Raw genomic sequence first — 27,644 nt, 5'->3', positions numbered from 1 at the left:
TGGGTGCAAATCAACAACAATCCTCCTTCTCTTCCTCTACCTCCCCTCCCTCCACCGTTGGTACAACAAGAAAGCCGTTCTAGATCCCCCGTCTTAGAACATGTTGGTCCGGTTGGATTTCGGGTGTCCCACTTTCTACAAGATTGAACACTGATCACTTCAGATCGTTGGGTCTTGAATCTTGTTGAGAATGGGTACGCCCTCACCTTTTTGGAGTTTCCTCCTCCTTACCCTCCTCGCCAGGGTGGGTGTTCAGAAGACCACTTGCTGCTTTTACAGCAGGAGGTTCTTACATTGCTTCAAAAAGGTGCGATAGAGGTGGTTCTGGAGCAGGAAAGGGGTCAGGGTTGCTACTCGCGATATTTCCTGATCCCCCAAAAAGGATGGTCGCTTGAGACCAATCTTGGACCTCAGGATTTTGAACCTTTATCTCGGGCAGGAAAAGTTCAAAATGTTGACCTTGGCTCAGGTTCTTCTTGCGCTGCAACAGGAAGACTGGATGGTGTCCATCGATCTGCAGGATGCGTACTTTCATTTTCCCATCCTGAAGTCGCATCGGAAGCATCTCCGGTTCACGGTGGGATCGCAGCAATACCGGTTTGCGGTCCTTCCGTTTGTTCTTACTTCCGCACCTCGAGTCTTTACAAAGGTGATGGCAGTGGTAGCGGCTCATCTCAGGAGGTTAGGGGCTCCAGTTTTCCCCTACCTGGACGACTGTTTGTTGAAGGCGGAGTCTCCAGAGTTGGTTTCGCGCCACTTGCAAGTGACAACTCATCTGTTATTCAAATTGGGTTTTTCGATAAATGTACCCAAATCTCACATGGTGCCTTCTCAGTGCAGCCTGTTCATAGGGGCAATACTGGACACTTCTGTGTGTCGAGCATTCCCGCCTCCGCAGAGGATTCTTGACATACAGGAAATGATTCCTTTATTTCACGATGGAGCAGCTGTTCCAGTCCTGAAGGTTCTTCGCCTGCTTGGTCTGTTCGCTTCCTGCATTCTGTTGGTCAACCATGCACGCTGGCACATGAGAGCACTCCAGTGGTGCCTCTGCAGGCAGTGGTCACAACGGAGATCTCGGGGAGAATATCAGAATCTCCAGAGAAGCTGCAGCGGAGCGGTCTTGGTGGAGTGTGCAGGGCAAGCTGTCGCAAGGAAAGCCCTTTCAGTCTCCTCTGCCGGTGGCCACGTTTGGCACTAAAGGCTTTCCTTCCTTCCCTTCGCGGTCAGTCGGTTCAGATCGTGACAGACAACACTACCGAGATGTGGTACATCAACAAGCGGGGAGGTGTAGGGTCATATCGTCTCTGCGACTCTGGTCCTGGGCTCAAGGCCAAATGATTTGTGTCTTTGCAAATCATCTGGCCAGTTTTCTGAATGTTCGTGCGGACAGTCTCAGTCGGCGTTACTCAGCCGATCACGAGTGGCGGCTTCATCCGGAGGTGGTCTATCGCATCTTTCAGATGTGAGGATCTCCTCAGTTGGACCGGTTTACCACTCACGAGAACGTGCACTGCCCGTTGTTCTGGAGTCTCCAGTATCCGATGCGGAGAGCATTGGGGACGCGTTTAAGATAGATTGGAGCTCACAACTCCTTTACGTGTTTCCTCCCATACCCTTGATTCCTCAGGTTCTGAGGAAGATTCGCCAAGACTGGGCCCAAGTTATATTGATCGCCCCGGATTGACCAAGAAGGGTGTGGTACACAGACCTACTTCACCTCTCATCGCACCCTCCGCTCCATCTCCCTCTCAGGGCAGACCGCCTTTCGCAGTCGCAGGGGCAGGTTCTACACACCCACCACCAGAGCCTGCACCTTCATGCCAGGAGATTGAACGGGGCAACCTGAGTTCTTTCTCTCTCCTGCCAGAGATAGTGGACGTTATTTGATCAGCCAGTCGACACTCCACTAAGTCGGTTTACTCTTCCAGATGGACCAGATTTGTTAAGTGGTGCGGAGAGAGAGACATTGACCCTTTGTCTAATATTTTTGAGTTTTCTCTTTCTTTGGCACAGCAAGGTTGTGCTGTAGCCACTGTGAAGGGCTATTTATTGGCTTTGTCTGCCTTTTTATGTTTCCCTGACCAGCCTTCTTTATTTAAGTCCCCATTGTCATGAGGTTCATTAATGGCCTTACAAATAAGCTTCCTCCCACACCTTTCATTATGCCTCAGTGGGATTTGAATCTCGTACTTGCTATTTTAATGGGTTCTCCGTTTGAGCCTCTTCACTCTTGCTCGTTGAGGCGTCTTTCTTTTAAAGCGGTTTTCTTGATAGCCATTACCTCGGCTGGGAGGGTAAGTGAGCTTCAGGCTCTTAGTTCGAGTTAGTTCTAAGGACCAGGGCTGCTTTCCTTCCCAAGGTGGTTACCCCTTTTCATTTGGGACAATCTGTTACTTTATCCATTTTCTATCCTCGCCCTCGCCCTTCCAAGGAGGAAGAGAGACTGCATCGGTTGGACCCTAAGAGGGCCGTCTGCTTTTATTTGGATCGCACTAGAGATCTGAGGCTGGACATTCTGCTCTTCGTGGGCTATGTTGGAAAGATGAATGGCAAGGCAGTGCACAAGAGGACTTTGTCCAGGTGGATTATCTTGTGCATCAAGATTTGCTACGCCCTGGCCAAGAAGGACGCTCCTGAAGGTATCAGAGCTCATTCCACCAGAGCTAAATCTACTTTTTCGGCTTTATCTAGAGGTGTTCCTGTTCTTGATATCTGTAAAGCAGCAACTTAGGCCTTTGCAAAGCATTGCTGCTTTGACTCTGAGGTTAAGAGGGATGGCCATTTTGTCCGCTCTGTTTTGTAGGATTTTTTGGTCTAGTCAGATGGACACCCTCCTTACGAAGAGGTACAGCTTTAGGAGTCTATTCAAAAGGTAAGGAATCCACAGGCAGAAGTATCCATCAGAAGAACAAGTTCCTTGCATTCGGTAACGCTTTTTCTGGTGGATACAATATCTGCCTGTGGATTCCTCACGGTCCCACCCGCCTCCCAGTTGTCCCCCTGCTTCTACCAAAAAATATTTTATTTTAATTAGGTTTATATCTTAATAATGAGAAATGCTTTTCCTTTGCTATTTCTCTTTACTTTTATTGATTATGCATTTGTGATTTGACATATGTGTATATATTTGATATGCTATGTGTATATTTGAAAATGTTTCGGTCTGCCCGTTTGCCTCGGTGGCACGGAAAAAAATGGGTAGAACCGACGTCAGCTCGCCGACTAGGTCCTTCTTTGGCTCCGATGACGTCATACGGTGTCGCGAGCGGAGCCTGTCTGTTGTGAATTCCTCGTCTAAGTGGGAGAGCTAGGAAAAAAAAATTCCCGGGAAATGCTGGCGCACGGGATATTCAAAAGGTGAGGAATCCACAAGCAAATATTGTATCCACCAGAAAAAGTGTTACTGAAGGTAAGTAACTTGTTCTTCTGGCCCCTCCACCGCAACTGAAAGGAATAACCTATATGAGAATCAACAATTGACTTCCTCATCAACACCCTTGTTTCCCCAGCTGAACATACTGGCAAAAGCAATCTGACGACCGAGGCCCCAACTCCATGATCCTGTCCCTGCCCCAACCTTGCAGAGCTGCCTCCGTGGCCATCCCGATCCTGAACAAGTGTGTCCCATAATCTCCTTGGGCTTCCATAAGTTTTGCCAGTGCCTTTCTCATAACCCAAAATAACTGACAAGAGGTCACCACTTCCCCATTATCTCAACAAAAAAACATGCCATGCCTAGCACAACCGATTGCTTTCAGCTTAGCCCCCGACTGGACTGGACTGGACTGGGCACAAGCCCCGATCTGGGAAAGCACGTATCAAGACTGTCTTCCCCTTAGATTTTTGGTCAGTCTTAGATTGTCGAAGTCGTAACTCTAAGCTACCCCACTCTCCTCTCCTACCCCCACCTTCTGTCCATTCCAACCCTGGCACTCCTTTCCTCTTCAATAGGTAGGGCACCCTGAATGCCCCAAAGAACATTCAGGACATCAGCCTTGAAAACAAAATAGGTCCCCTCTGCCGAAGCATATCTCCAGCAGTACTCCTAATATGTTAGCTAAACATTCCCTCAACACTGGCCTCCTGACCCCCCCGCAGCCGACTACCTGTTACCCTTGCCCATCTTTCTAGCATACGTCTCCCCAGTTCCCCGGCCAACAGTGCATAACCCCAAAACAGCTTGCCCATGCAGGCAATACCTGCCAGTTTCCCTGTAATCTTAATCCGTGATAACCCCTTTTCGATCAACCCCAGGGTAAATTGCACATCATCTACCTTGGCCCAAGACTCCCACCTCCGCCTAAGCTGACCGGCTAAAAACTCCTGCCAAGCCTGCATGTACGATTTCCTATTGGATTCCGCCAGAGGCCCTACCACCAACTGCAGCATCCTTTCTCGCCCATGGTCTATATGCCAGTCTGCACAGGTGTCTTGACCTCGTCCGCCTCCATGATCAGCCCATGGAAACTCTCTCTCCCACTGTGAACAAGATAAAGCATCAACAATGTCACTGTCCACCCCTGGCACACCCCTGGCCTTAAATGCTATATCATGTCTCAAGCAGCCCATTACAAAGACGCGCAGCAGCATAAGCACCTGTGAATCCCTTGCTGACTGATTGTTCACCACATGTACCACCACCATAATGTCTACTCTAAAAATAACTTTCCTATGTGCCAGTTCCAGACCCCAGAGCGTGACTGCTGCCACTAGGGGGAAAAACTATAGGAAGGTGTAGGAAAGTCGTATCTGCTTTCATGGTTACCCCTGCATTTTGTTGGTGTTATGCTTTTTTCTGACTAATTTGACTGGGATCCTGCTAATTAGGACCCCAGTTACTGTGTTCTCTCCCTAAATCGGACATGGTAAGTACTTTGGTACCTTCCCCATTGGCTACTGGTGTACCCTTTTAAGTCCCTAGAATATGGTACTAAGGTACCCAGGGGACAGGTACACCAGGGGTGTCTCATGGGCTGCTACATGTATTGTGGCACCCATGGGAGACCACTCAAACTGTGACTACAGGCCTGCCAGTGATCTGGTGCTAGCACCACTCACAACAGATATGTTTCCTTATATCTGAGGTCACTGCACTTGAAACATATGTCACTCTCTAAGCAGGCCTTTCAATCCTGAATGCAGGTTGCTAGCTTATAAGTGTGATAGGGGGGTCCTGCATGAGCTGGACCCCCCTATAAACCCCAGAGTTGATTTTCCAGGCTTTGTAAGTGTGGTCAGCAATTTAATACATATAGTAGACATCAAGTCATTTACGAGATGTCTAACTGTATCTTGGCTGCACCCAAACTGGTCCTGTTTGGTAGCAAACATGTTGAAATCCTACCCCAACACCGATTCCAGTGTAGTGTTGGATGTAGGACCCCACGTACTGAGGTGATCCCTTGGTGAGCCCCCCTTGTATTCCTGTTACCAGTCTTTCAGGGTCTAACAGTAAGCTAGTGCTGCTGCCTACCCCAGACACAATTCTGCCCTCCTGCTGCTGAGCAAGCCTTGAGCAGGGGAAGGTAGAACAGTAGGTTTCCAGTCACAGGGAGGTGTGACCACCTCCTACACTGGACTTAGTGTATTGGGTTGGGGTGGGAGCACTTGCCAGCGCCACCTGACTTCTTTGAAGGGCACATTTTGTTCCCTGCTTGCATAGTGCAGTTGGAACCAGTTCAGGAAGCCAATGTCTCCCACTCTGGCACCAAACTTGGCAAAGCACATGGGAGTACCCGCCTCTCTGTTCAGCCCTTCCTTTGGGAGGGAACCCTGAATAGTCCTAACCCTTTCCCTAGGGTACTTAATGGCTTACCTGTGGGTGGCTCTTGAGTTTCAGATCCGAAACCACTTTAACTTCAACCGTCTGGGCACCTTGGACTTTGTTGTACTTCTCCTGGAACCGAAACTTCATCAAGGAAGACTCCTGCAGCTGCTGGTCTCGTTGTCTTGTCAGTCTTCGTCGTCGTCTGTGCCTGTGTTTCACCAGGTTCTTTTCCAGGCCTGTGGGCATCAAAGGCACCCTGAAGTAATCTCCCTTGGAGGGAAGGAGTCATTCCCCTGCATCTGCAAGCACCACAACAAAGCTGACCAGTCTGCTGCTCCTGATCTCCCACTGACTCGGAAAGGCTCAGCAACACAGGTGGTATTTATCAAACTCCATCGAGGCCTGCAATGTCTTCTCAGCAAGTTTGAGGCCAGTATTCCTCGCCGGAACCACTGGAAGAGAACCCCTGCGCACCACTTTTGCCAAGGCTTGATGAATCTGTCCTCCAGAGATCTTCGGGCTACAAGAAGCTCCAGCCTCCGCCATCTCCTGCTACCAAGGTCTTCATCCTCACCACATCCTCTGTACCATTGGGCCTGCACCTTTGGTGAGCTGCTCGGGGTCCTCTTGCGACTACTGTGCATTCGGCCTGTGGGTCCTCTTGAGGATCTTCTTTGGCTTCAGTAGGCTCCCCTGCTTGCTCGGGCCTGCTCGGACTCGCCTGCATTTGGTGAGTCCCCTGGACTATGTTGGTCCAGACACTGCACCGTCTTCATTTACCACATCTCTTGCTGCTGCCAAGGCTTGTTGGTGCTCCTGCCAGACACCAACCCCCTGACTCTCCACTTCTGACATGGGACTGCTTGTGAACGGCTCCTGGTCTTCCACAGCCTCGCCTGGTCCTCACAGCTGCAGAGACAAGGTCCCCATCAACTATCCTGCATCTTCCATCATCTGTGGTCATTGGTCTTCCGTGCCTCCTGTTCACTCCTGAGTGGCATAGATTCTTTCCCCTCTTCTTGCAGGTACTTCTCTTCAAGAATCTATCCTTGGATTACACCAGGTTCTTTCACCTTCACCAGTGGCATCTTCACCGATGTACTCACTTGTGGTCTACGGCAAATTCCGACGTCACTTCGCACCTATGTATCAGGCTTTCCTGGTGTAGGTATCCTGGTTCCTGGGATATCCATTGGTGGAATGACTCTCTAACCTTCCATCTACCATGGAATTTCTTCAGGGTCCACTGGGAAGGGTCCTTCTTGAAAACTGCAACCGTGACTTTCCCATTGACTTGCATTGAGTACACAGCTGTGCTTCCACTCTGCCCACCGCCTCCTTGGGGTTCAGGGTGGGATCATCTCTCATCCCCACGTTCTTCAACATCTACATGGCCCGCCTCACTGCCATTGTCAGACAGCACAGGCTCAGCAGTGTATCCTACGCTGACGACACACAGCTCATCCTCTCTCTTATGAAGAACCCCGAAGACACCAGACTCTGCTTCCAGGAAGGAATGAAGAATGTAGTACCCTGGATGATAGACAGCTGCTTGAAGCTCAACTCAGAAAAGACCACGGTCCTCATCCTCGGACCCTGCACCTCCACCTGGGACGACACCTGGTGGCTTCCCACCCTTGGGAACCCACCCACCCCTACAGACCACGCACAAAACCTCAGCATCATCCTTGACTCCTCCCTCTCCATGAACCGCCAGATCAACGCCGTCGCCTCCACTAGTTGCAGCTGCCAGTGCATCCTCCGTAAGACCTTCAAATGGATGCACCCCTCCCCCCCCCCCTGACTGTAGAAGGACCATCACCCACGCACTCATAACCAGCAGACTGGACAACGCCCTCTACGCCGGAATCAACAGAGCTCTTCTACACAAACTCCAAACCATCCAGAACGTCACAGCCAGACTCGTCCTCGGGACACCGCACCGCGAACACTTGACCCAACACCTACGAGGCCTTCACTTGCTCCCCGTCGAGAAGAGGGTCACCTTCAACTCCTCACCCACGCCTACCAATCCCCCAACAACATTGGACCCAAATACCTCAACAAGAGAGTATCCTTCCACGTTCCCAAGAGGAGCTTCCGCTCCGCCGACTTTGGCCACAGTTTGCATACCACTTTCTTAGTATATGGTTTGGTCTCCCCCTTGAGGCCACTGTGTATTTGTGCTATGTGGTAATATCTCTTGGTAGGAGATATACCAATGCGTTATTCTAAATACATTATTTTTATAACTATACTGTGTGGTTCTTTTTAGCTTAATCTACACTATATGATTAGTTATGGTAAAACAAGCTGCTTAACACTCCTCCTGGACTAAAGCTAAAGGCTGCTCTCCACAGCTACCACTTAGAGAGCTTTCTATGCTTGTCTAAGACCACTAAAATCACCATAAGGGTTGTCTGGTTTAGTGCAAGGTGCTTCACTTAAATAAGTGTGCACCATAGCCAATCTCCTCCAGAAGGCAATGCTCCTGCCTACATGTTTCCAGTTGCCCTGCCACTCTTCCACACACCACCTGCCCTGCCAGTACAAACCGCAACTGATGCCCCCTGCGGCGTCAGAATATATCTGCACACTCCATTCACACTCCTTTGGGGCCATCATTGGGATGCCATTGAAATCCTCCAGAAACCTGCACGACATGCGTAAATCCTCTTTCGTACCTGCCGACAAGCATATGTGATAACATGGCTGCAAGTGTCCATCTAGAAACAGGCTCTGTCTCCTACAAAATGTCCTCCCTGTTCTCACTACTCTGCACGCAAAGTTCAAATGCACCTGTACTTCCTAAACTGTCACTTTTGGCTTTGCCAACATATTGTCAAGCAACATCTGAATGTGCAGTTTCTTTTCTACCGGGAGGCACGTCTCCATGGCCACTGAATCCAGTTCAGTCCCCAGGAATTACAACACAGTGCTTGGACCTTGTCTCTTCTTTGGGGCTGAGGCGCTCCTAGTTCACCCATGAGCTTGTGAAAACTTGCCAACTGCTGTTGACAGTCCGTTGAACTGGATTGACTCACCAGGAAGAAGTCATCAAGGTAGGTTCACTGTCTCCTTGCCTGTCTGCCTTGTGAAAACCACAGTAGGAAAGAGCTGAAACGCTCAAACAAATCACTACCCATGGTTTGTTCCATCTCTTGTGGTCTATCGGCAAACTACTGTCCATCAAACTGAATCCCCAACAATTGAACGTCTTCCTAGTGTACCGGCAACAGCCTAAAACACAATTTTGTCACATTTTGCAATCTGTGCCCCATTTCCCACTTTTTCCACCAGAGCCCTGACAACATCCTCTGATGAATATGATCCTTAAGTTACTTTCTCAGTAATAAAATCATTGACGGAAGCTCCTTCCGACCAAGACAAGTGTTGTTTGCAGTGAAAGTGACCCTTCTCCTTCTTTGATACTACCCTAATGGGTGAGATGATCAGATTAGGCAATCGCCATCCTGCCCTCCTGTTAGCAGTTTCCCCTGAACCACCACTTTGGGACTGCGCTAACCTTAAGTTCTCCACCCACCTACAGAACCTTGTTCCCTCATACCCTAGCCAGAATCCTTACCGAAAACCTTCGCTTAACGATTGTGCATACTCTCTGGGGTAGTGTGCCAACCATGCGTCTTACCAATGTGTTTTATTTGGGGTATGATCTTTTGCCCATATTCCCAAGTGCCCCACATCCTCCGCTGCTGTCTGATTCCTTTGCTGGCTGCCATACATGCTGTTATGCTGGTTCTATTGCCCTATCTGCTGTCTCTGGCCACTATTCCCAGCCCGGAGCACTGCATGAGTGGATGTCTTTCCATACACTTAAAGCACTTGTGTTGGAATCTACAACATTCTCTTGCGCAGAGACCTTTGGTAAAATCCCACCATGTCCTCTGCACTCATCCTTGGTTCCTCAGACCATTCCCCATCCCCGCGGGTAGAACAGTTTTGAAAGGGTTGTACCCTAATGGAAGGCTGCTTGCAGTAAATGTGGTCTTCCCAAACTTAACTGAACCCATTGTATATTGATATGAGTCTGTATCAATCTCCACTCCAACCCCATTTTCCTCTTGCATCCCATGCACTCGAAATTCCTCCTCCTAATGTGATCAAGCAAAACCACTGTACATGATCTGCGCTCTTCTTATCACATCCATGTATTTGAACAAGGAGACACACCTCTCTGGGTATTTTTCAGGAGCATACACTAGCAAAAATTGGGAAAGCCGCAGTCGAATTTTCTATTGTCGGCACCCTAGGCTGTTTTGACAATTCAAATTCTTCCTCCTTTGACCCTTCTTTCACCCATAATTCACAATGTAGTATTTTTAACATCTCCACATACACCCTTTCCCATATTTTCGAGTTGGTTGCCAACATTGTGTGCACCCACGTGCTTTGTCACCCTCAAATATGGCAATTTCTTAATTTTAAGTTTCTTAAGTGTTATTTGCCCCGTCCTCTTGTGTCCCCGCCTTGCCCTGTTTTTGTATATTTTCTTCTTTCTTTTCTTGCTGGGTCTTTTCTCCTTTTGCCCCAATGTATGTGTTCTCTAACCACAGTGTCTGTCCCCTTAGGTCCTGGATTTGCGATAGACCCACCTTCATCTCCTCTACAGACGTCTGTGTCTGTACCCATCCTTATGTCTTTTAGATACAAACCTTTCCTGAGGCATATATCTCCACTGTCTCTATCTCCCTTCTGCAGGATTCCATTGCCAGCATCCTCCACTGCCCTGGCCTTTCTTCCTTGCTCCCTCTTCCCACTCTCTTAACTGGTCACATGTGGACAAGACAAGGTAGCTTGACTTTCCAACAACTATCTTTACATTTGGTAGGTTTAGAAATAAGGTTTGACGACAGTCTTTCTATTGCTAGTCATTTTGATGAAGTAAAGTGGGATGTTTACTCACTGCTTTCAAGAGCATTTTACAGCCTTTGCACGCCAACACATTGATAGCTGTAATGCCTGGGTGTCAGACAGGTATTTATTGCTATCATTGTGCTGGTGGTTTCAGTAAGTTGTACAGATCCCAGAAATGTTTTGTGAAGTAGAACATGTACATGACATTGACACCTGGTAATGGTTTTTAACACTTGCTTCAGCCAAATATACCTGATGTAATTTTATGCTGTGGTGTATCTTTTTTTTTTCTAGATGTAGGGTGGTCATCCCATTGCCGTCAGAACACAAGTGAAGCACAGTCACTTGACAAGGATCAATGGTAAGATGCTGTGGAAGAGTTCCGTTTAATGAATCAATGGGTGTGCCATTACTATAAATAGTGCAGATGAAAATTTGCTTGTACATCATTTTTATTTTTTTCCTAAATTGAGCAAGCAGCATGTGTCAGACCGCATTCAGGAGGCCACAGCCCAGGCTGGGGCTACTTGGCCAAATCCTTGGGTGCTAAGGTAGTTTGCCTCTGCTGTACTGGGGCCTATCCTACTATGCCTCTACACACTGAGCCAAGAACAACCCTTCAGCACTTGACTCTTAGTGGTAGTGATGATGAGCAGACACAAACCTCTCAAGGAGGTTTGTGTGGAGTTACTCACATACACATAATTGTCCAGCCCAGTGCTTCCCATCATAAAGTATTTTACACCAAAAAAAAGTAGAACACACTACAATAATGACGGAATACCCAAGTTATGGGTGTGAGTCTCTTGTGTTCTAAAGTACCCCATGCCCTCTATCCACGTCTTGCTCCCTGGGTCCAGTCTAAGGGTTTTCAAGGTTAAGATCGTGGCATTGCTTCTAGTATGGATGCCGATCTCTCCCCTCACTTCTCCCAGCAAACAATCTCAGGGACTCAATCTCATTTTAGTCTCTCACCTGTCTGTGGTGAGGTGGCTGGGGGCTGCGTTGAACCGCCCCGCAGAGGTGGCTTCACCGGGACACAACCCCTCAGTGCCTTGAGACCCTAACAGGTGAGTAGTGCACTTTACAAACCCCTGATTGATTGATTTGGTGGGGCATTCTCACACAGCATAACACTTCTGCTGGGGGTGATCAGATGCTGTGCACACTGCAGTTCTCAGATAAGCCACAGCAGGGTCTGGTGCTTCTGGTGTAGGCTGTCTTCTGGGCTTTGACAATCACTGGGTTGGTCAGATTTTGATGATTCAACAGGTTCGGCTTCATCACTCCAGTGGGTCTTAGATCAGTTGTGCAGGGCATTCCATGGTGGAGTCTTCTTCTCCAGGTGGGAGGGCTCCTGAAATAGCAACTCACTTCCAGGAGACATCCTGGGTCGCAGTGCAGTACCCCGATGAGTGTTGAGGTCTCTGTGTCGCAGCTGCTAGGTGTTATCTTCAGCATATTGTGCCATGAAGGGACAGATTCAGATGTTCAGGGTAGGGTTTGCTTCTGGGCACATCTAAGGCAGAGCTATGTTCTCTACTCACAGAGGGATACCCTGGCCATGCACCTGTAGACTGCAGTCTCTATTTCCATGGGGTGGTCTGGAACGTACTGCATGAATTGGCAGTGCCAGGGTGACACGTCTACATTCCCTGATACATAGCCAGTACCACAGGCAGTTACCTATCACTTCTTCAGTTGGGCCAGCCAATTGGGCACACAAGCTCCAGTGCCTTGGTGGTGACAATGTGGATAGTAAATTGAGACCAGCCAGAAATCTTTAGAAGTGCTACACTGTCTCAAACAAAACTGCTCAAATAAATCTGTGCTCTTGACCTCCTCTATCATTCAGGTTGTGAGTGTTGGATGGCTCTGCACCAGGGTCAGATGCTACAGCCCCTTCCAACTATCTACTTCTCCTGCATGGTTGGTGCTTCACTTAGGCAGGATTCCTTGGGGTCTCAAGAAAAGTCAGAAATTGGTTCTTCAGAACGGACTCCTGGTGATTGTTCCTCACCCCTGCTGAGCTGAATTTCTGGCAGATCCCAACCCTTCATTATGAAGTGGACCTCTGAGCACTCTGCACAGTATCACCCTCATAGGTTGAAGAGAACTTGGAACTGGGACACAAGCGAGCCAACTGCTCCCATTTAAATAGACAGCTAGCAGACACAGTATGAACTTCTACAGTCTGCCTCTCAAGAATCGGTTTGGGTCAGTTCCACATGCCTCTGTCCTTCACAGGCTGTCCTCTAGACTCAGCCTTTGTCTTGAGTAATCCTCATCACACCTGGATTGTCTCCAGGCTGGAGCAACCACAACAAAGGCACAAAAGGTATGAGCTGCCGGCACTTTGGCTTGCAACTGTCCCATTTGATAGTGATCAGGAAAAGAGACAAAGGGTTGCTCGCTTTCAAGGACTCTTCACATCCTGACAACAAATACTGCAGTATCATCCTTGCCATCTACCAAATGGAAGTAAAATAACGGCCCTACTTGAATATCTCAATGGAAGCCTTCCTCCTCTTTCCCCACTTCAGTGTTGGGGTTCTTTCTCTCCAGTGTCAGGAATGTCAGCAGTACTCTATCTGGGACCGCACCTTCACCTCCATTTTGCACATTTGACCAGGCAATAGGCTTCCAAAATGGTACTCACTTACCTGTGTGCACTCTGGTTTACGCCTACACCCAGTTAGTGCACATTTCTAGTAGCATACATGCACGTGCTCAAGCACACTGGCTATTGGCCCTGAGATTCTGGGTTTACTGTGAGCAGCAGCAGTTTGAATGAGTGGGGTCAGTAGGCTTCGGCTTGCATAACTCTGGTAAAAAGGCTGCTCCAATTGTAATCACCCCAAAACATGGTAGGCTGTCACCACCATAACTCATTACCAGGACCGTAGTCCAGCTTGTTACTATGACCGGTTCACTTGGTGTGCGGCTTCTGGTCCAGGACAAGTCCAGAACCTCGTTAACCAGGGGCAGGCCTATGCCTCTGTTAGCACACTAGATTAGTGTGAGGTTGGGCCGAATCCAAAAATCATGATCACCAGTATTCAGAGTTAAGACATGCAGGGCATTGAAGTGTAGTTCCTATATTCCCAATAGGCACTGCACATTGGAATAACATAAACAATAGTTTAGACGTAGGACTGAGGTCATCTAGGTCTCTACTGAATATGTTAGACTTAATTAGGTATGCCAGCTAGCTCAGAGGTCACTAGAAACTTTCTCGAATGAACAGGAAGGAGTTAACTTTCCTGATTAGACAAGAAGGGATTAGTTTCTGACAACCGCATAAACATGACAACTTTGCTCCCTCCAGAACAAGGAGTATATCTCCAGAGTCGTGTGAAAACAATAGACAGCTATTTCACTCAGTCAATCGTGCATGCTTAGTTTCACCAGAGTGCAGAGAAATAGAGAGACGGGTGTTTTCAATAAAAGGTGTTATTTATTGAGCAGTCCTCTTTCTCGTGCAAGAGAAGTGAATTGCCACAATTGCAATACTTGTTATAAAGTAAAGTGCGTACAGTAAAAGTAGTATTATGAAATAATACTGTAAAAGCATTGATATGGTTTCTGAGCCATATGATACTTAAAATGGATAAAATATATACATACATAAAATCATTGACTAAACGTACTCAACTGGTGCTTCTAAGATACGCCTACCCCGGTGTACCTAACCTAAGCCTAGTACTTGGGAAGGAGTATATGAGCTGCAGTTTAAGTTAAGTTAGTTTTTGCCAAGAATCTGAATCAAGAATTCTCTAAGGATCTAATCAGCTCCGTACCTTGGTTATAGAATGAAGGAGGTCTTGTATCTCTTTCTCAGGACTGGATCTCCCAGCAACCCGAAGGGTGACTGGAAACACTGGAGCTGGATTCCTCGGCAGGAGAAAAGACAGCGTCTCTCTCAGTGCGTCAAGGGGAGGGTCTGCTTCCTTCGGCACTCACATCAGCTGGGCTTCGGGCAAGTAGATAGCCGGTCTGCTCCAAACCACCGTGTGTTTGCTTAAGGCAACGTTGGTATATTTATACCTGGAAGGTGCCGAGTTTGACGTAAGGTTGGACATAAGAAGTCACTAAGAACTTACAGTTCTTTCTGGACTCCAGGAGTTATTGCACAAATCAAAACAAAAGCAGGGGGATGTCCCGGGCTGCTGGAGGCTTGGTTTGTTTAAAGAACGCGTTGTACTTTCTAGGAGTCTATGGGAGTGGCCTTGCCGTATTTGGACTGCATTGGCTATGACTAAATATGGGTATGATTCTTATGCCTTTATAAGGATATGTTTTGTTATAACCACATAAGGGCATGAATCGGGAATATTTAAATAGGGTCCTAGATAGATTCACAACTGCATGAGACATTCCTATTCCAACAGTGTAGTATTCAGACTGACCTGGCAATATCCTAACTTGCATTAAATAATTTTCTTACTCTCAGGTTACAAACCTTTCTGTAGCAGCTGTAGTATCATCTATCTCTCTTCAACCAACTACACTCCTGAAGTCTAACAGTTTCAAATAATGTCTGCCAATAGCTATTAAATTGAATGCTACTTAGCTGTATCTTTGACAGCAACATTGTATATTTTTTTGTTTCACTCCTCAAACGGATTATATTCAATGTTCCTGTCAGTCTTGGCAGAATAAATAATTTGCTGTGAAACGTAAATTAAGACTTATGTGATTTGTAAATGTGTCATTGGTCAGTTTAGGTGCCCATTTAAAATGTTTAGTGTAACCATTTTGTTTTATTTTGTAGGCCCACAACAATGGAGCAAAAATCAAATGGCAAAATGGTCCAAACATGCTCTTCATGTGGACAGAATTCCAACCATTGGAAAACTGGTAGGTAGGATGTAAAATGCCACAGGGTTAACTAAAGAAAGAATTATCTATAGATGAGTTTAAATCTCCAGTAATTATGTGAAAATTAACTAAAATGTTTTTTTTAATCATATTTTTGTGGAATAATCTATCTAATTGGTGGACAAATCTAGCTGTTTTACTAGTCCTTGTACCCCATCGGATACACCATTTCCTGCTTGCCAAACATGGTGTACTCATTCTTCATCATCCAAGCAAAATGATCTCCCAAACGTTAAGAATGCATTGACAATTATTTTTTTAAAGTTTTATCAACCCTCATTCATGAAGTCTGAATTAAGCATCCAATGGCATTGCTCTATGTTGCGTTCTTCCTGATATAATCTTTGGATTATTGAGCACGTTGTTAATTTTCTATTTATAAGATAACACTGTATAAAGGATGGTACAGGAATGTCCCCTGCATGTTGAACAGGCAGGTACCCCTGCCTTATGTGCCAGGATGTATAGTAAACTGGTATCTTAACTTTTATTTTGGCTCTGGTGGGTCCTGCTTATCTTATGTGTACAGAGTCCTAAGCTTGTCCCTGACAATGCAAGTTTCAGGACTTGTCCTATAACCTGAAGATCACCAAGCCCGCCCTCAAAGAGACAGTGGGCAATGATTGTTCTAGATGTATTGCATTCGGTGGTGATGGCAGGATGCCATGTTTTGTAATTTATGGTATGACCCCATGCTAACATATGTGCATGTATATTGCGTGTGAACAGTTTACATGTGATTCTTGTATATCTGATAGAGGCATCTAAACGAAGATTCCTTAACTCACGAAGTCTCACCCAGGCATCTGACTCTATCTGGAAATTTTTCAGCTGTACCTCTGTGCGCCAGGGGACGGCGCCTTACAACTCCGTGATGTTGACTCCGCTTGTGACGTCATTCGAGTCATATAAGTCCTCTCTGGCACTCGGACACCAGTTTCTTCTTTTCCGCGCTGCAACGCGTATCTTGAAAAGTGGTACCTCCGGCCATTTTTTTCTGGCCTACATAGACAGTTTTTGTCAGTAGGGAACAGTGTGCCCTTTTCCCATGTCATCAGGCTTTAAGCCTTGTGGGTATTGTGCATGACAGTTGCAGATCCGCATTCCATTCGTATGTGGTGTTTGGGAGAACAGCATGACTCGGAGGACAGCGGCTCCTGCCAGAAGCTGACTCCGAAGACACTCAAGGAGCGCTGTATTGAAACTACTGGAGGTGCACCTGTCACGGTTCTTGGAGACTTCAAGGCATCTATCGCCTTCCCATTCTGAGGTCTGTTCATGGGCTGTTCCAAGAGTCTGAGCCGTTCCCAGGGACGCCGCTCTCCTTCAACTTCCCGCGGTAAGTGCAAGCACTTGAATTTGGTGCACCCCCGACTTCGCCACGTGAAGACTCTGTCTCCCATGGCTCCTCCCACACGCCGGTCTAGGATGCCGTGCTCGACTCCGCCCGCACCACCCAGTCTTCCCGGGAGCCCGTGTGTCGATGGCCTAGATGAATGAGTACTATAACTCTCTAAGTCTCATCTTTGGGCCCCCATCTTCCTCTTGTGCACCTCCAGGCCCTAAGGAGTTGAGTTTGGCAACGTCAGTGGATTCGGCCTCAGCAGCAGTAGAGCCGATGGAGTCGTTGGGTTGGTGCCGGACTGCCTTGGCTGGTTCACCAGCGATGCCAGTGCACAGCCCTTTGTGGTCTCCACCTTCGGCGTCTGTACTTGATCAGCAAACTCTGGCAAAAATATCTGCATCTCCAATCCAGGCTGTTCCATCTCCTCCTATCGACGTTGAAGCATCGCCGTCTCTGCATCAAACGATGTCTGGTGTGGAATTGATGGAGTCGCTGTCCTCCGAGTCATGCTGTTCTCCCAAACGCCACATACGAATGGAATGCGGATCTGCAACTGTCATGCACAATACCCACAAGGCTTAAAGCCTGATGACATGGGAAAAGGGCACACTGTTCCCTACTGACAAAAACTGTCTAAGTAGGCCAGAAAAAATGGCCGGAGGTACCGCTTTTCAAGATACGCGTTGCAGCGCGGAAAAGAAGAAACTGGTGTCCGAGTGCCAGAGAGGACTTATATGACTCGAATTACGTCACAAGCGGAGTCAACATCACGGAGTTGTAAGGCGCCGTCCCCTGGCGCACAGAGGTACAGCTGAAACATTTCCAGATAGTCAGATGCCTGGGTGAGACTTCATGAGTTAAGGAATCTTCGTCTAGATGTCTCTATCAGATATACAAGAATCACATGTAAACTGTTCACACGCAATATACATGTACATATGTTAGCATGGGGTCATACCATAAATTACAAAACATGGCATCCTGCCATCACCACCGAATGCAATACATAATGGGTATTGTCTTCCTGCTTGCCTCTCATGGTGACATAGAGGAATTGGGCCTTTTACAGCCTATATCTGAGGCCATTCCACCTCTTTTGGAAAAGAGTAGGTTGTCTGTACTTGAGAAAGCTAGTAGATTGGAGTCGTCTCCAGATTCAGGACTTCTTTCCCCTCCTAGCCTTACTACTGAGGCATGTTTCTTTGCAGAGGGTAGCTATGATTTTGGAGTTGTCTCTCCTTATGTTGGAAAAATATGCCACTCCACTGATTGTCGTGCTTTATCAGGGTCAGACAGGGGTGGAGCCTGTTTTCCCATATAGTACGGCCCTGTACGACATATTGTTGGGTACTTGGGCTAAACCTGATACAAGGATTTCAGTGGATGGTGCTACATCTCGCAGGCATCTGCCTGCTCCTGGAGATCCAGCTAGGATCCTCAGGTATCCTACCTTTCATAGTCTGGTGGTACAGGCTAAGTCAGCCTATCAGAATATGGATTTTCTGCCTAATGCTCCATCGGATAGAGAATCTATGAGGAAAGATTTGTGTGGCAGAGATATTTTACCTCAGCTAGTTCTGCCTTAAGGTCCACTAACAAGTCTTGTGTCCTTGGGCATTTTTCTCACGCTTTCTGGAATTCCTTCCAGGCTATGTTGCCAACACTTCCGGATGTCCTCCGACCTAATCTTAAACAGCTGATCAGGGATTAACAACAGGCAGCTAAGTTGATTAATAGATATGGCATGGATACTACAGAATCTGTAGGCTGGGCCAAGGCATCCTCTGTGGCACTACGACATTGTGCCTGGTTACAGACATCCTGTTTTTCAGAAGTGGTCCAGGCTGTCTTGGTTGATATGCCCTTTGATATCACCAATCTTTTTGATGCCCAGGTCGACTCTGCTTTATGGCGTCTCCATGATAGAAAAAGTAAAAACGAGTCCTCGTTTCTCTTTCTTGAATGATATTCCTCTTTTTCAGTATACTAGCATTGTAGGGGGGATATTAATCTTTGGTTTCTGTTACGATTGGTCTTATCATGGTGGTTTAAGTTCCACTTGTTGATACCCAATGTGGTGTTCCTGCAGTAGCAGGAATTACTGTTTTTTAAGACTGACCGATTATGATGCCTAGTTTCTCTTCCCTATTTCCTCAAGAGGTTAAATGTTTGTGATATTTCTTCCGGTTCGGAAGCGGTGTGATATGCTGGTATGCAGTAGTTTTTGACTATTGGTATCTCTTATAGGGACATCTTGTATAGGCACCTTGTGAGACCTTTTATTCAGAGTGTATGTTTATTTGTGTTCACTCTGGATTTCCACTTCACTGTTCCTTCATTGGGCTGCATTCCTTGGTGCAAATTTTTGTGGGGTGCACTTTTCTTTTAATTTAGATGATGCTCGGATTGATTTTTAGTCATGTGAATTTTGTCAAAGATTAGGATGCCCTATGAGGAGGTTCTGCCACCATTACAACTTTGTGTGTTCCTTGCCTGAGCATGGGGTTACGGTCCCTTGATATGTATTTCTCTTTTTAAAAGGCTTTACATATGGCAGATTCAAGGTCTCTATTTGGTGTTCTGCAGTATGTCAATATTACTAATGGTTATCCCCCCCATTTCTGGAGAATGTTATCCTACTTCCATTTTGGGAAGATTGTTGTTCCGTGAACACTGCCTGTGAGGTTATCTGGGATGCAGTGTCAGGCTTCTATGGTTCTTTTCTTTCTTTAGAATATCCTGAGTGTTCCATCTCAAAAACTTTGATATGCTTGGTGTAGTTATACTTCTCCTATTGGGAGGTTGGAGGTCTGCTGTCTCCTTGGGGACATTTTCTTCCTGTAATCAGCTAGTAATCTTTTTTTATTGTGGTTTAAAGCCCTTTAGGGTGATATATATATATATATATATATATATATATCACTGAAAAAACCATAGGTTATAGACCATATATAGTTAGGAATTTGCATTTACAAAACCTTGAAAATTCACTGAAAAAACCATAGGTTAGAGACCATATATAGTTAGCTGGACATTTTATTGACATAAAACCAATGAAATTCCATATATAGTTAGTTGCACTAACTATATATCGCGCACCCGCAATCCACTGCTGATGATGTCACATATTACATCATTCATGACATGGTCAGTGACATCACTGATGACATCTCAAATGACATCTCAAATGACATCACTGATGACATCACTGATGACATCTCAAATGACATCACTGATGACATCATCTAGTGTCTGTGTATTTTTGTAAAGTTTAAATATGTTTTACATATTGAACAATGAGTGGATGTATGGAAGACTGAGTGTGTGTGTGGCTGGCTGGGAGGTGTGTGACTCTGTGCATATCAATGTGTACTTGTATCAGTGATTGTATAAGAGAGTACGTATGTGTTAGTATATGTGTGAAAAGTATGGTGTTCTGTGTTTAACTGTATAGATGAGGAAATCGAAGTGTGATTGATTCTTCACAGGACTGACTAGGTGTATGAGTGCATATGATAGTGTTGTAATAATGAGTGACTGTATGTATGAGTGATTGTATGGGTGAATGAGTGAATGTGTGTGTGGACGTAGGAATCAGTGAGTGCGTATGTAGTAACTGGTATTGGTGTGTCATGATGTCATCAGTGATGTCATTTGAGATGTCATCAGTGATGTCATTTGAGATGTCATCAGTGATGTCATCAGTGATGTCACTGAAGTATGGTGTTCTGTGTTTAACTGTATAGATGAGGAAATGGAAGTGTGATTGATTCTTTACAGGACTGACTAGGTGTGTGAGTAACTCCATGGATGAGTGGCAGTGTGTGAGTGTCTGCATAGGTGTATGAGTGCATATGATAGTGTTGTAATAATGAGTGACTGTATGTATGAGTGATTGTATGGGTGAATGAGTGAATGTGTGTGTAGACGTAGGAATCAGTGAGTGCGTATGTAGTAACTGGTATTGGTGTGTCATGATGTCATCAGTGATGTCATTTGAGATGTCATTTGAGATGTCATCAGTGATGTCACTGACCATGTCATGAATGATGTAATATGTGACATCATCAGCAGTGGATTGCGGGTGCGCGATATATAGTTAGTGCAACTAACTATATATGGAATTTCATTGGTTTTATGTCAATAAAATGTCCAGCTAACTATATATGGTCTCTAACCTATGGTTTTTTCAGTGAATTTTCAAGGTTTTGTAAATGCAAATTCCTAACTATATATGGTCTATAACCTATGTTTTTTTCAGTGAATTTCATTGGTTTTTTAAAAGCTAATATCTATAGCTGTAAAATATATTCTTTATTACGTGACGTATCACGTAGCCACGTGAGACGCCTCATGACGCGTCGCATAACCGTGACGTATCGGCTCTGCAGCGCAAACAAAACCCGTAACGTAAGCGTGCCGGAGCACGCTTACAGATATATATATTTTTTTTAACCTTAATTAGACAAAATCCACACGTGCACATATCTTGAGGCCTTGCAAAGGCACATCAAACAAACAGTCCCTACAATTTTGCCAAGTTTGCTGGAAATCTATTCCCTTAATTTTTTTTTTACTGTTTCTCTTGGTTTTCCCCTTGTTACGCTTACCGGGACGCTACCCGGTACGCGAACCGGACGCTCCAAAAACACAAGATGGCGGACTCCCGCTACGCTGCCGGTTAGTTGCCCGGTTCGCGTACCGGGAAGCGACTCTACCGCGAAAAATCGCGGGGGACTTCAATATCCCCCTCATCAATCCTAGGGGGTCAGGAGTGGTCTACCTTGCCCCCTTTCCTTAATTTCCCCCTTCGTTTTTCACCACATCTTGTCTCTCGATCGTACCGAGAGACAAGATGGCGGCCGCTCCGGACTGTTTAGAATGTTGACAGACACCGGAGAGCCAATCAGCTTCGCTCCGCGAAGTTCCGTTACGCGTCAGGTACGCGAACCGGGGCGCTAACCGGAGCGCTGTCACAGATATATATATTGTTTTAAACGTTAATTTCTCAAAATCCACTGGAGCACATATATTGAGACATAGCAAAGGCACGTCGGGCAAACCATATCTACAATTTTGCCAAGTTTCATGTAAATCTATTCAGCCGTTCAAGCTAAAAGTGAGTCCAACCGCCCTATGGAAAAATGAATGGGAAAAACGCGTTTTGGGACCCCCCTTTTTTCTCGGCCCCCCCTTGATGAAACCCCCCCAAATTTTCAGGGGCTGCTCAGAAACAAATGTGCCATTTTCCTGAAAATTTCAGCCAATTCCGTCCACAAACGCCAAAGTTATTAGACATACGATTTTTTCTCTATGGGATTTCTGAAAATTCTAACTATATATACCCACTGGCTATCGCCAGTAGGTAATATACATATATAATCTGCATATCTATATAAATATAAATGCATGCATACATATACATATATGCATACATATGCATGTTATTTACATGAAAGTTTTAAAAACACTAATAAAAGCAAAGCTAAAAAGCCACCTCATTACAAACAGAATGGCTTTAACTTAAACGAGGGCGAGATCTATTGCATTTTCAATGCTTGTTTACTTTGGTTCTATCAAGAAGGCATTCAGATGTGTCACACATTTGCCATAAATTCTGAATGTTAGCACTCTAGTTGCTCATTAGATCACTGTAGTAAAGCTAGTGCTCACCAGGGAAGTCTGCTGCTAATCATGGTTTGCAGCCATTTTCCCGCATTTTTTATCCCGCAGACTTTCAGTCCGCATACCATTATCCCGCAAGGTCATTGACCTCGCATACCATTATCCCGCATTTTTTCAAAACGCATGTGCATTTATCGCGCATGCCTTTACAAAGAATTACGTTTTAAAGGCATGTATGGTAAATGCATTTGCGTTGTGAAAACCACGATGACGAGAGAGGTAAGTGGGTTTGTGTTCATTTTTTCGTGGGTTAGTGATTGTGTAGTGTAGTGTAGTGTTGTGCAGTGTAGTGTTGTGTTAGTGTAGTGTAGAGTTGTGGTGGTTGTTTAGTGTAGGGTCATGCTGGGGGTAGTGTTTTAGGGTTTAGGGTTGTGTTGTAGTGTTTGCGTAGTGTAGGGTCATGCTGGGGGTAGTGTTTTAGGGATTAGGGTAGTGTTGTAGTGTTTGCGTAGTGTAGGGTCATGCTGGGGGTAGTGTTTTAGGGTTTTGGGTAGTGTTGTAGTGTTTGCGTAGTGTAGGGTCATGCTGGGGGTAGTGTTTTAGGGTTTTGGGTAGTGTTGTAGTGTTTGCGTAGTGTAGGGTCATGCTGGGGTGTAGTGTTTTACGGTTTTGGGTAGTGTTGTAGTGTAGGGTCATGCTGGGGTGTAGTGTTTTAGGGTTTTGGGTAGTGTTGTAGTGTTTGCGTAGTGTAGGGTCATGCTGGGGGTAGTGTTTTAGGGTTTTGGGTAGTGTTGTAGTGTTTGCGTAGTGTAGGGTCATGCTGGGGGTAGTGTTTTAGGGTTTTGGGTAGTGTTGTAGTGTTTGCGTAGTGTAGGGTCATGCTGGGGGTAGTGTTTTAGGGTTTTGGGTAGTGTTGTAGTGTTTGCGTAGTGTAGGGTCATGCTGGGGGTAGTGTTTTAGGGTTTTGGGTAGTGTTGTAGTGTTTGCGTAGTGTAGGGTCATGCTGGGGGGTAGTGTTTTAGGGTTTTGGGTAGTGTTGTAGTGTTTGCGTAGTGTTTTAGGGTTTTGGGTAGTGTTGTAGTGTAGGGTCATGCTGGGGGTAGTGTTTTAGGGTTTAGGGTAGTGTTGTAGTGTTTGCGTAGTGTAGGGTCATGCTGGGGGTAGTGTTTTAGGGTTTAGGGTAGTGTTGTAGTGTTTGCGTAGTGTAGGGTCATGCTGGGGGTAGTGTTAGGGTTTAGGGTAGTGTTGTAGTGTTTGCGTAGTGTAGGGTCATGCTGGGGGGTAGCGTTTTAGGGTTTAGGGTAGTGTTGTAGTGTTTGCGTAGTGTAGGGTCATGCTGGGGGTAGTGTTTTAGGGTTTAGGGTAGTGTTGTAGTGTTTGCGTAGTGTAGGGTCATGCTGGGGGTAGTGTTTTAGGGTTTAGGGTAGTGTTGTAGTGTTTGCGTAGTGTAGGGTCATGCTGGGGGTAGTGTTTTAGGGTTTAGGGTAGTGTTGTAGTGTTTGCGTAGTGTAGGGTCATGCTGGGGGTAGTGTTTTAGGGTTTAGGGTTGTGTTGTAGTGTTTGCGTAGTGTAGGGTCATGCTGGGGTGTAGTGTTTTACGGTTTTGGGTAGTGTTGTAGTGTTTGCGTAGTGTAGGGTCATGCTGGGGGTAGTGTTTTAGGGTTTTGGGTAGTGTTGTAGTGTTTGCGTAGTGTAGGGTCATGCTGGGGGTAGTGTTTTAGGGTTTTGGGTAGTGTTGTAGTGTTTGCGTAGTGTAGGGTCATGCTGGGGGTAGTGTTTTAGGGTTTTGGGTAGTGTTGTAGTGTTTGCGTAGTGTAGGGTCATGCTGGGGGTAGTGTTTTAGGGTTTTGGGTAGTGTTTGCGTAGTGTAGGGTCATGCTGGGGGGTAGTGTTTTAGGGTTTTGGGTAGTGTTGTAGTGTTTGCGTAGTGTTTTAGGGTTTTGGGTAGTGTTGTAGTGTAGGGTCATGCTGGGGGTAGTGTTTTAGGGTTTAGGGTAGTGTTGTAGTGTTTGCGTAGTGTAGGGTCATGCTGGGGGTAGTGTTTTAGGGTTTAGGGTAGTGTTGTAGTGTTTGCGTAGTGTAGGGTCATGCTGGGGGTAGTGTTAGGGTTTAGGGTAGTGTTGTAGTGTTTGCGTAGTGTAGGGTCATGCTGGGGGGTAGCGTTTTAGGGTTTAGGGTAGTGTTGTAGTGTTTGCGTAGTGTAGGGTCATGCTGGGGGTAGTGTTTTAGGGTTTAGGGTAGTGTTGTAGTGTTTGCGTAGTGTAGGGTCATGCTGGGGGTAGTGTTTTAGGGTTTAGGGTAGTGTTGTAGTGTTTGCGTAGTGTAGGGTCATGCTGGGGGTAGTGTTTTAGGGTTTAGGGTAGTGTTGTAGTGTTTGCGTAGTGTAGGGTCATGCTGGGGGTAGTGTTTTAGGGTTTAGGGTTGTGTTGTAGTGTTTGTGTAGTGTAGGGTCATGCTGGGGGTAGTGTTTTAGGGTTTAGGGTAGTGTTGTAGTGTTTGCGTAGTGTAGGGTCATGCTGGGGTGTAGTGTTTTAGGGTTTTGGGTAGTGTTGTAGTGTTTGCGTAGTGTAGGGTCATGCTGGGGGTAGTGTTTTAGGGTTTAGGGTAGTGTTGTAGTGTTTGTGTAGTGTAGGGTCATGCTGGGGGTAGTGTTTTAGGGTTTAGGGTAGTGTTGTACTGTTTGTGTAGTGTAGGGTCATGCTGGGGGTAGTGTTTTAGGGTTTAGGGTAGTTTAGTTGTTTAGTGTATGCTAAAGGCATATTCGTTCTAAAAGTTTTCGTTATTTTAATTTGCGGCCTAATAGTACATGCGGGATTTTTTTTGCGGACTGATGGTATGCGGGATTTCGTCATATATTCGCTAATCATACTTTCTATGGCAAAATGAACCCCCTCATTTTGTTCATTTTTAAATTAAATGTTTTAAGAGTTACCACTTTATTCCAATCAAGATGGCTTCAGGTGTGCCATACCTTTGTAATAAGTAGGACTGTTAGCACTCTAGTTGTTCTTTAGAACACTCTGGGACATTCTGTCATTGGGCTATAGTTGGGCTACATCTGGCTGATATTTGGGCTACATTTGTTTTTTTTGTCTCTGGTGGCCATCTTTGGGCTACATTGGGCTACATTTGGGCTCCAACATATATATAGCCCAATGTAGCCCAATATATATTTTTCAAAGTTAATTTTCGTAAAAACCACTGGAGCCTATATCTTGAGACATAGCAAAGGCACATCGGGCTACCAGTCCCTACAATTTTGCCAAGTTTGGTGTAAATCCATTCAGCCGTTCAGGCTAAAAGTGAGGCCAACCGCCCTATGGAAAATTGCATGGGAAAAACACGTTTTGGGACCCCCCTTTTTTCTCGGCCCCCCCTTGACGAAACCCCCCCAAATTTTCAGGGGCTGCTCAGAAACTAAATGTTCCATTTTCCTGAAAATTTAAGCCAATTCTGTCCTCAAACGCCAAAGTTATTCGACATAGAATTTTCAAAAATCCCATAGGAAAAAAATCCTAACTTTATATACCTACTGGCTATCGCCAGTAGGTAATATATATATATATATATATATATATATATATATATATATATATATATATATATATATATATATATATATATATATGTTCGTTTGTTCAAAATCGCAAATCTCCGAAAGTTCTTCACCGATTGCTTTGAAATTTTGACACAACGTTGGATTAGATTAAGCGCGTGTTTATATATACACAACGTTGGATTTGAATACGTGCGTGTCCAATACGCGCAGGTTTTTAATCGAAAGGCCGAACAGACCCTATCGATTTGGTTGTTGCGCAACAACTACAAGGGACGCATAAAGACAATAGTCTACATATATTAGGATAGACAGTTGGTGTCAGGATGGCAGACCGGGGAGTGGGTGGAGGGAGGGGGAGGAGTTGGTTCTCTTTGCAACATTAGCGTGTGTTTATATATACACAACGTTGGATTCGAATACACGTGTGTACAATACGCGGGTGTTTTTAATCGAAAGGCAAGAACAGACCCTATCGATGTGCTTGCTGCGCAACAACTACAAGGGACGCATAGAGACAATAGTCACAAAAACATTGTATACCCACAAGCATTGTGAAATTAAACATATTAGAAAAGTGCGCTTACTCTTTTCTTTGTCTTCCATTTAACCAGACTGAGCCAAAACATCGCGTGGCTGTGTACAGCTAGTATATGTGTATATATGTGTATATATGTGTGTATGTGTGTGTATATATATATATATATATATATATATATATATATATATATATATATATATATCCAACACATCATTGCACCCAATGAGGAGACGCCACATAACAGAAGGTTTCAGCCTTTATTGCGAGGAAGCAAGTTCGATGGAAAGGCAGCTCTACTCCAAGCATGTAGAGCCCAACGCGTTTCGAGCACTCACTGTGCTCTTGGTCACGGGCAAGGTAAAGGCACGAAACAACGGCTTTCAGAGGGAGCCTTGATAAGCGTTGCAAGTCCCGCCCATTAAGGCGTAGGCCGGCTGGCCTGATGGTACTTGTAGTTCCCTTCTGCGTATGATCCCAGTGGATGCCGTAGTCTGCCAAATTAAAAACACAGTGTTCCCCCAGTGGGTCGGGTTTAGACTGCCGCTGACATCGTTCCGTGCATTATAAATCACTCACAGTGGCCCTTCTGTTCCTTTGTGTCTCGAGTGTTCCAGAACACCAGGTCCGCACCACACGCGGCAGAGCATCTCCGCGACCTGGGTCAGGCCGCATAACATCCAACACATCATTGCACCCAATGAGGAGACGCCACATAACAGAAGGTTTCAGCCTTTATTGCGAGGAAGCAAGTTCGATGGAAAGGCAGCTCTACTCCAAGCATGTAGAGCCCAACGCGTTTCGAGCACTCACTGTGCTCTTGGTCACGGGCAAGGTAAAGGCACAAAACAACGGCTTTCAGAGGGAGCCTTGATAAGCGTTGCAAGTCCCGCCCATTAAGGCGTAGGCCGGCTGGCCTGATGGTACTTGTAGTTCCCTTCTGCGTATGATCCCAGTGGATGCCGTAGTCTGCCAAATTAAAAACACAGTGTTCCCCCAGTGGGTCGGGTTTAGACTGCCGCTGACATCGTTCCGTGCATTATAAATCACTCAC

The 27,644-nt window shown here is 45.9% G+C and overlaps 1 protein-coding gene across 2 annotated transcripts in view; it reads left to right on the top strand.

The window, feature by feature from the left end:
* Positions 1 to 27,644, top strand: part of LOC144829387 (uncharacterized) — an 815,409-nt gene that overhangs the window by 609,528 nt on the left and 178,237 nt on the right. For both annotated transcript variants that reach the window (XM_078688502.1, XM_078688493.1), the window contains 2 exons: positions 10,940 to 11,006; positions 15,420 to 15,505. In XM_078688502.1, the coding sequence (XP_078544628.1) occupies positions 10,940 to 11,006; positions 15,420 to 15,505 (153 nt within the window). The remainder of the gene's footprint in view (positions 1 to 10,939; positions 11,007 to 15,419; positions 15,506 to 27,644) is intronic.

The sequence above is a fragment of the Lissotriton helveticus genome, chromosome 1_1 (assembly GCF_964261635.1).
Source record: "Lissotriton helveticus chromosome 1_1, aLisHel1.1, whole genome shotgun sequence".
NCBI lineage: Eukaryota > Metazoa > Chordata > Amphibia > Caudata > Salamandridae > Lissotriton > Lissotriton helveticus.
The sequence above is the reverse complement of the archived record's forward strand: the minus strand, read 5'-3'. Positions and strand labels throughout refer to the sequence as shown.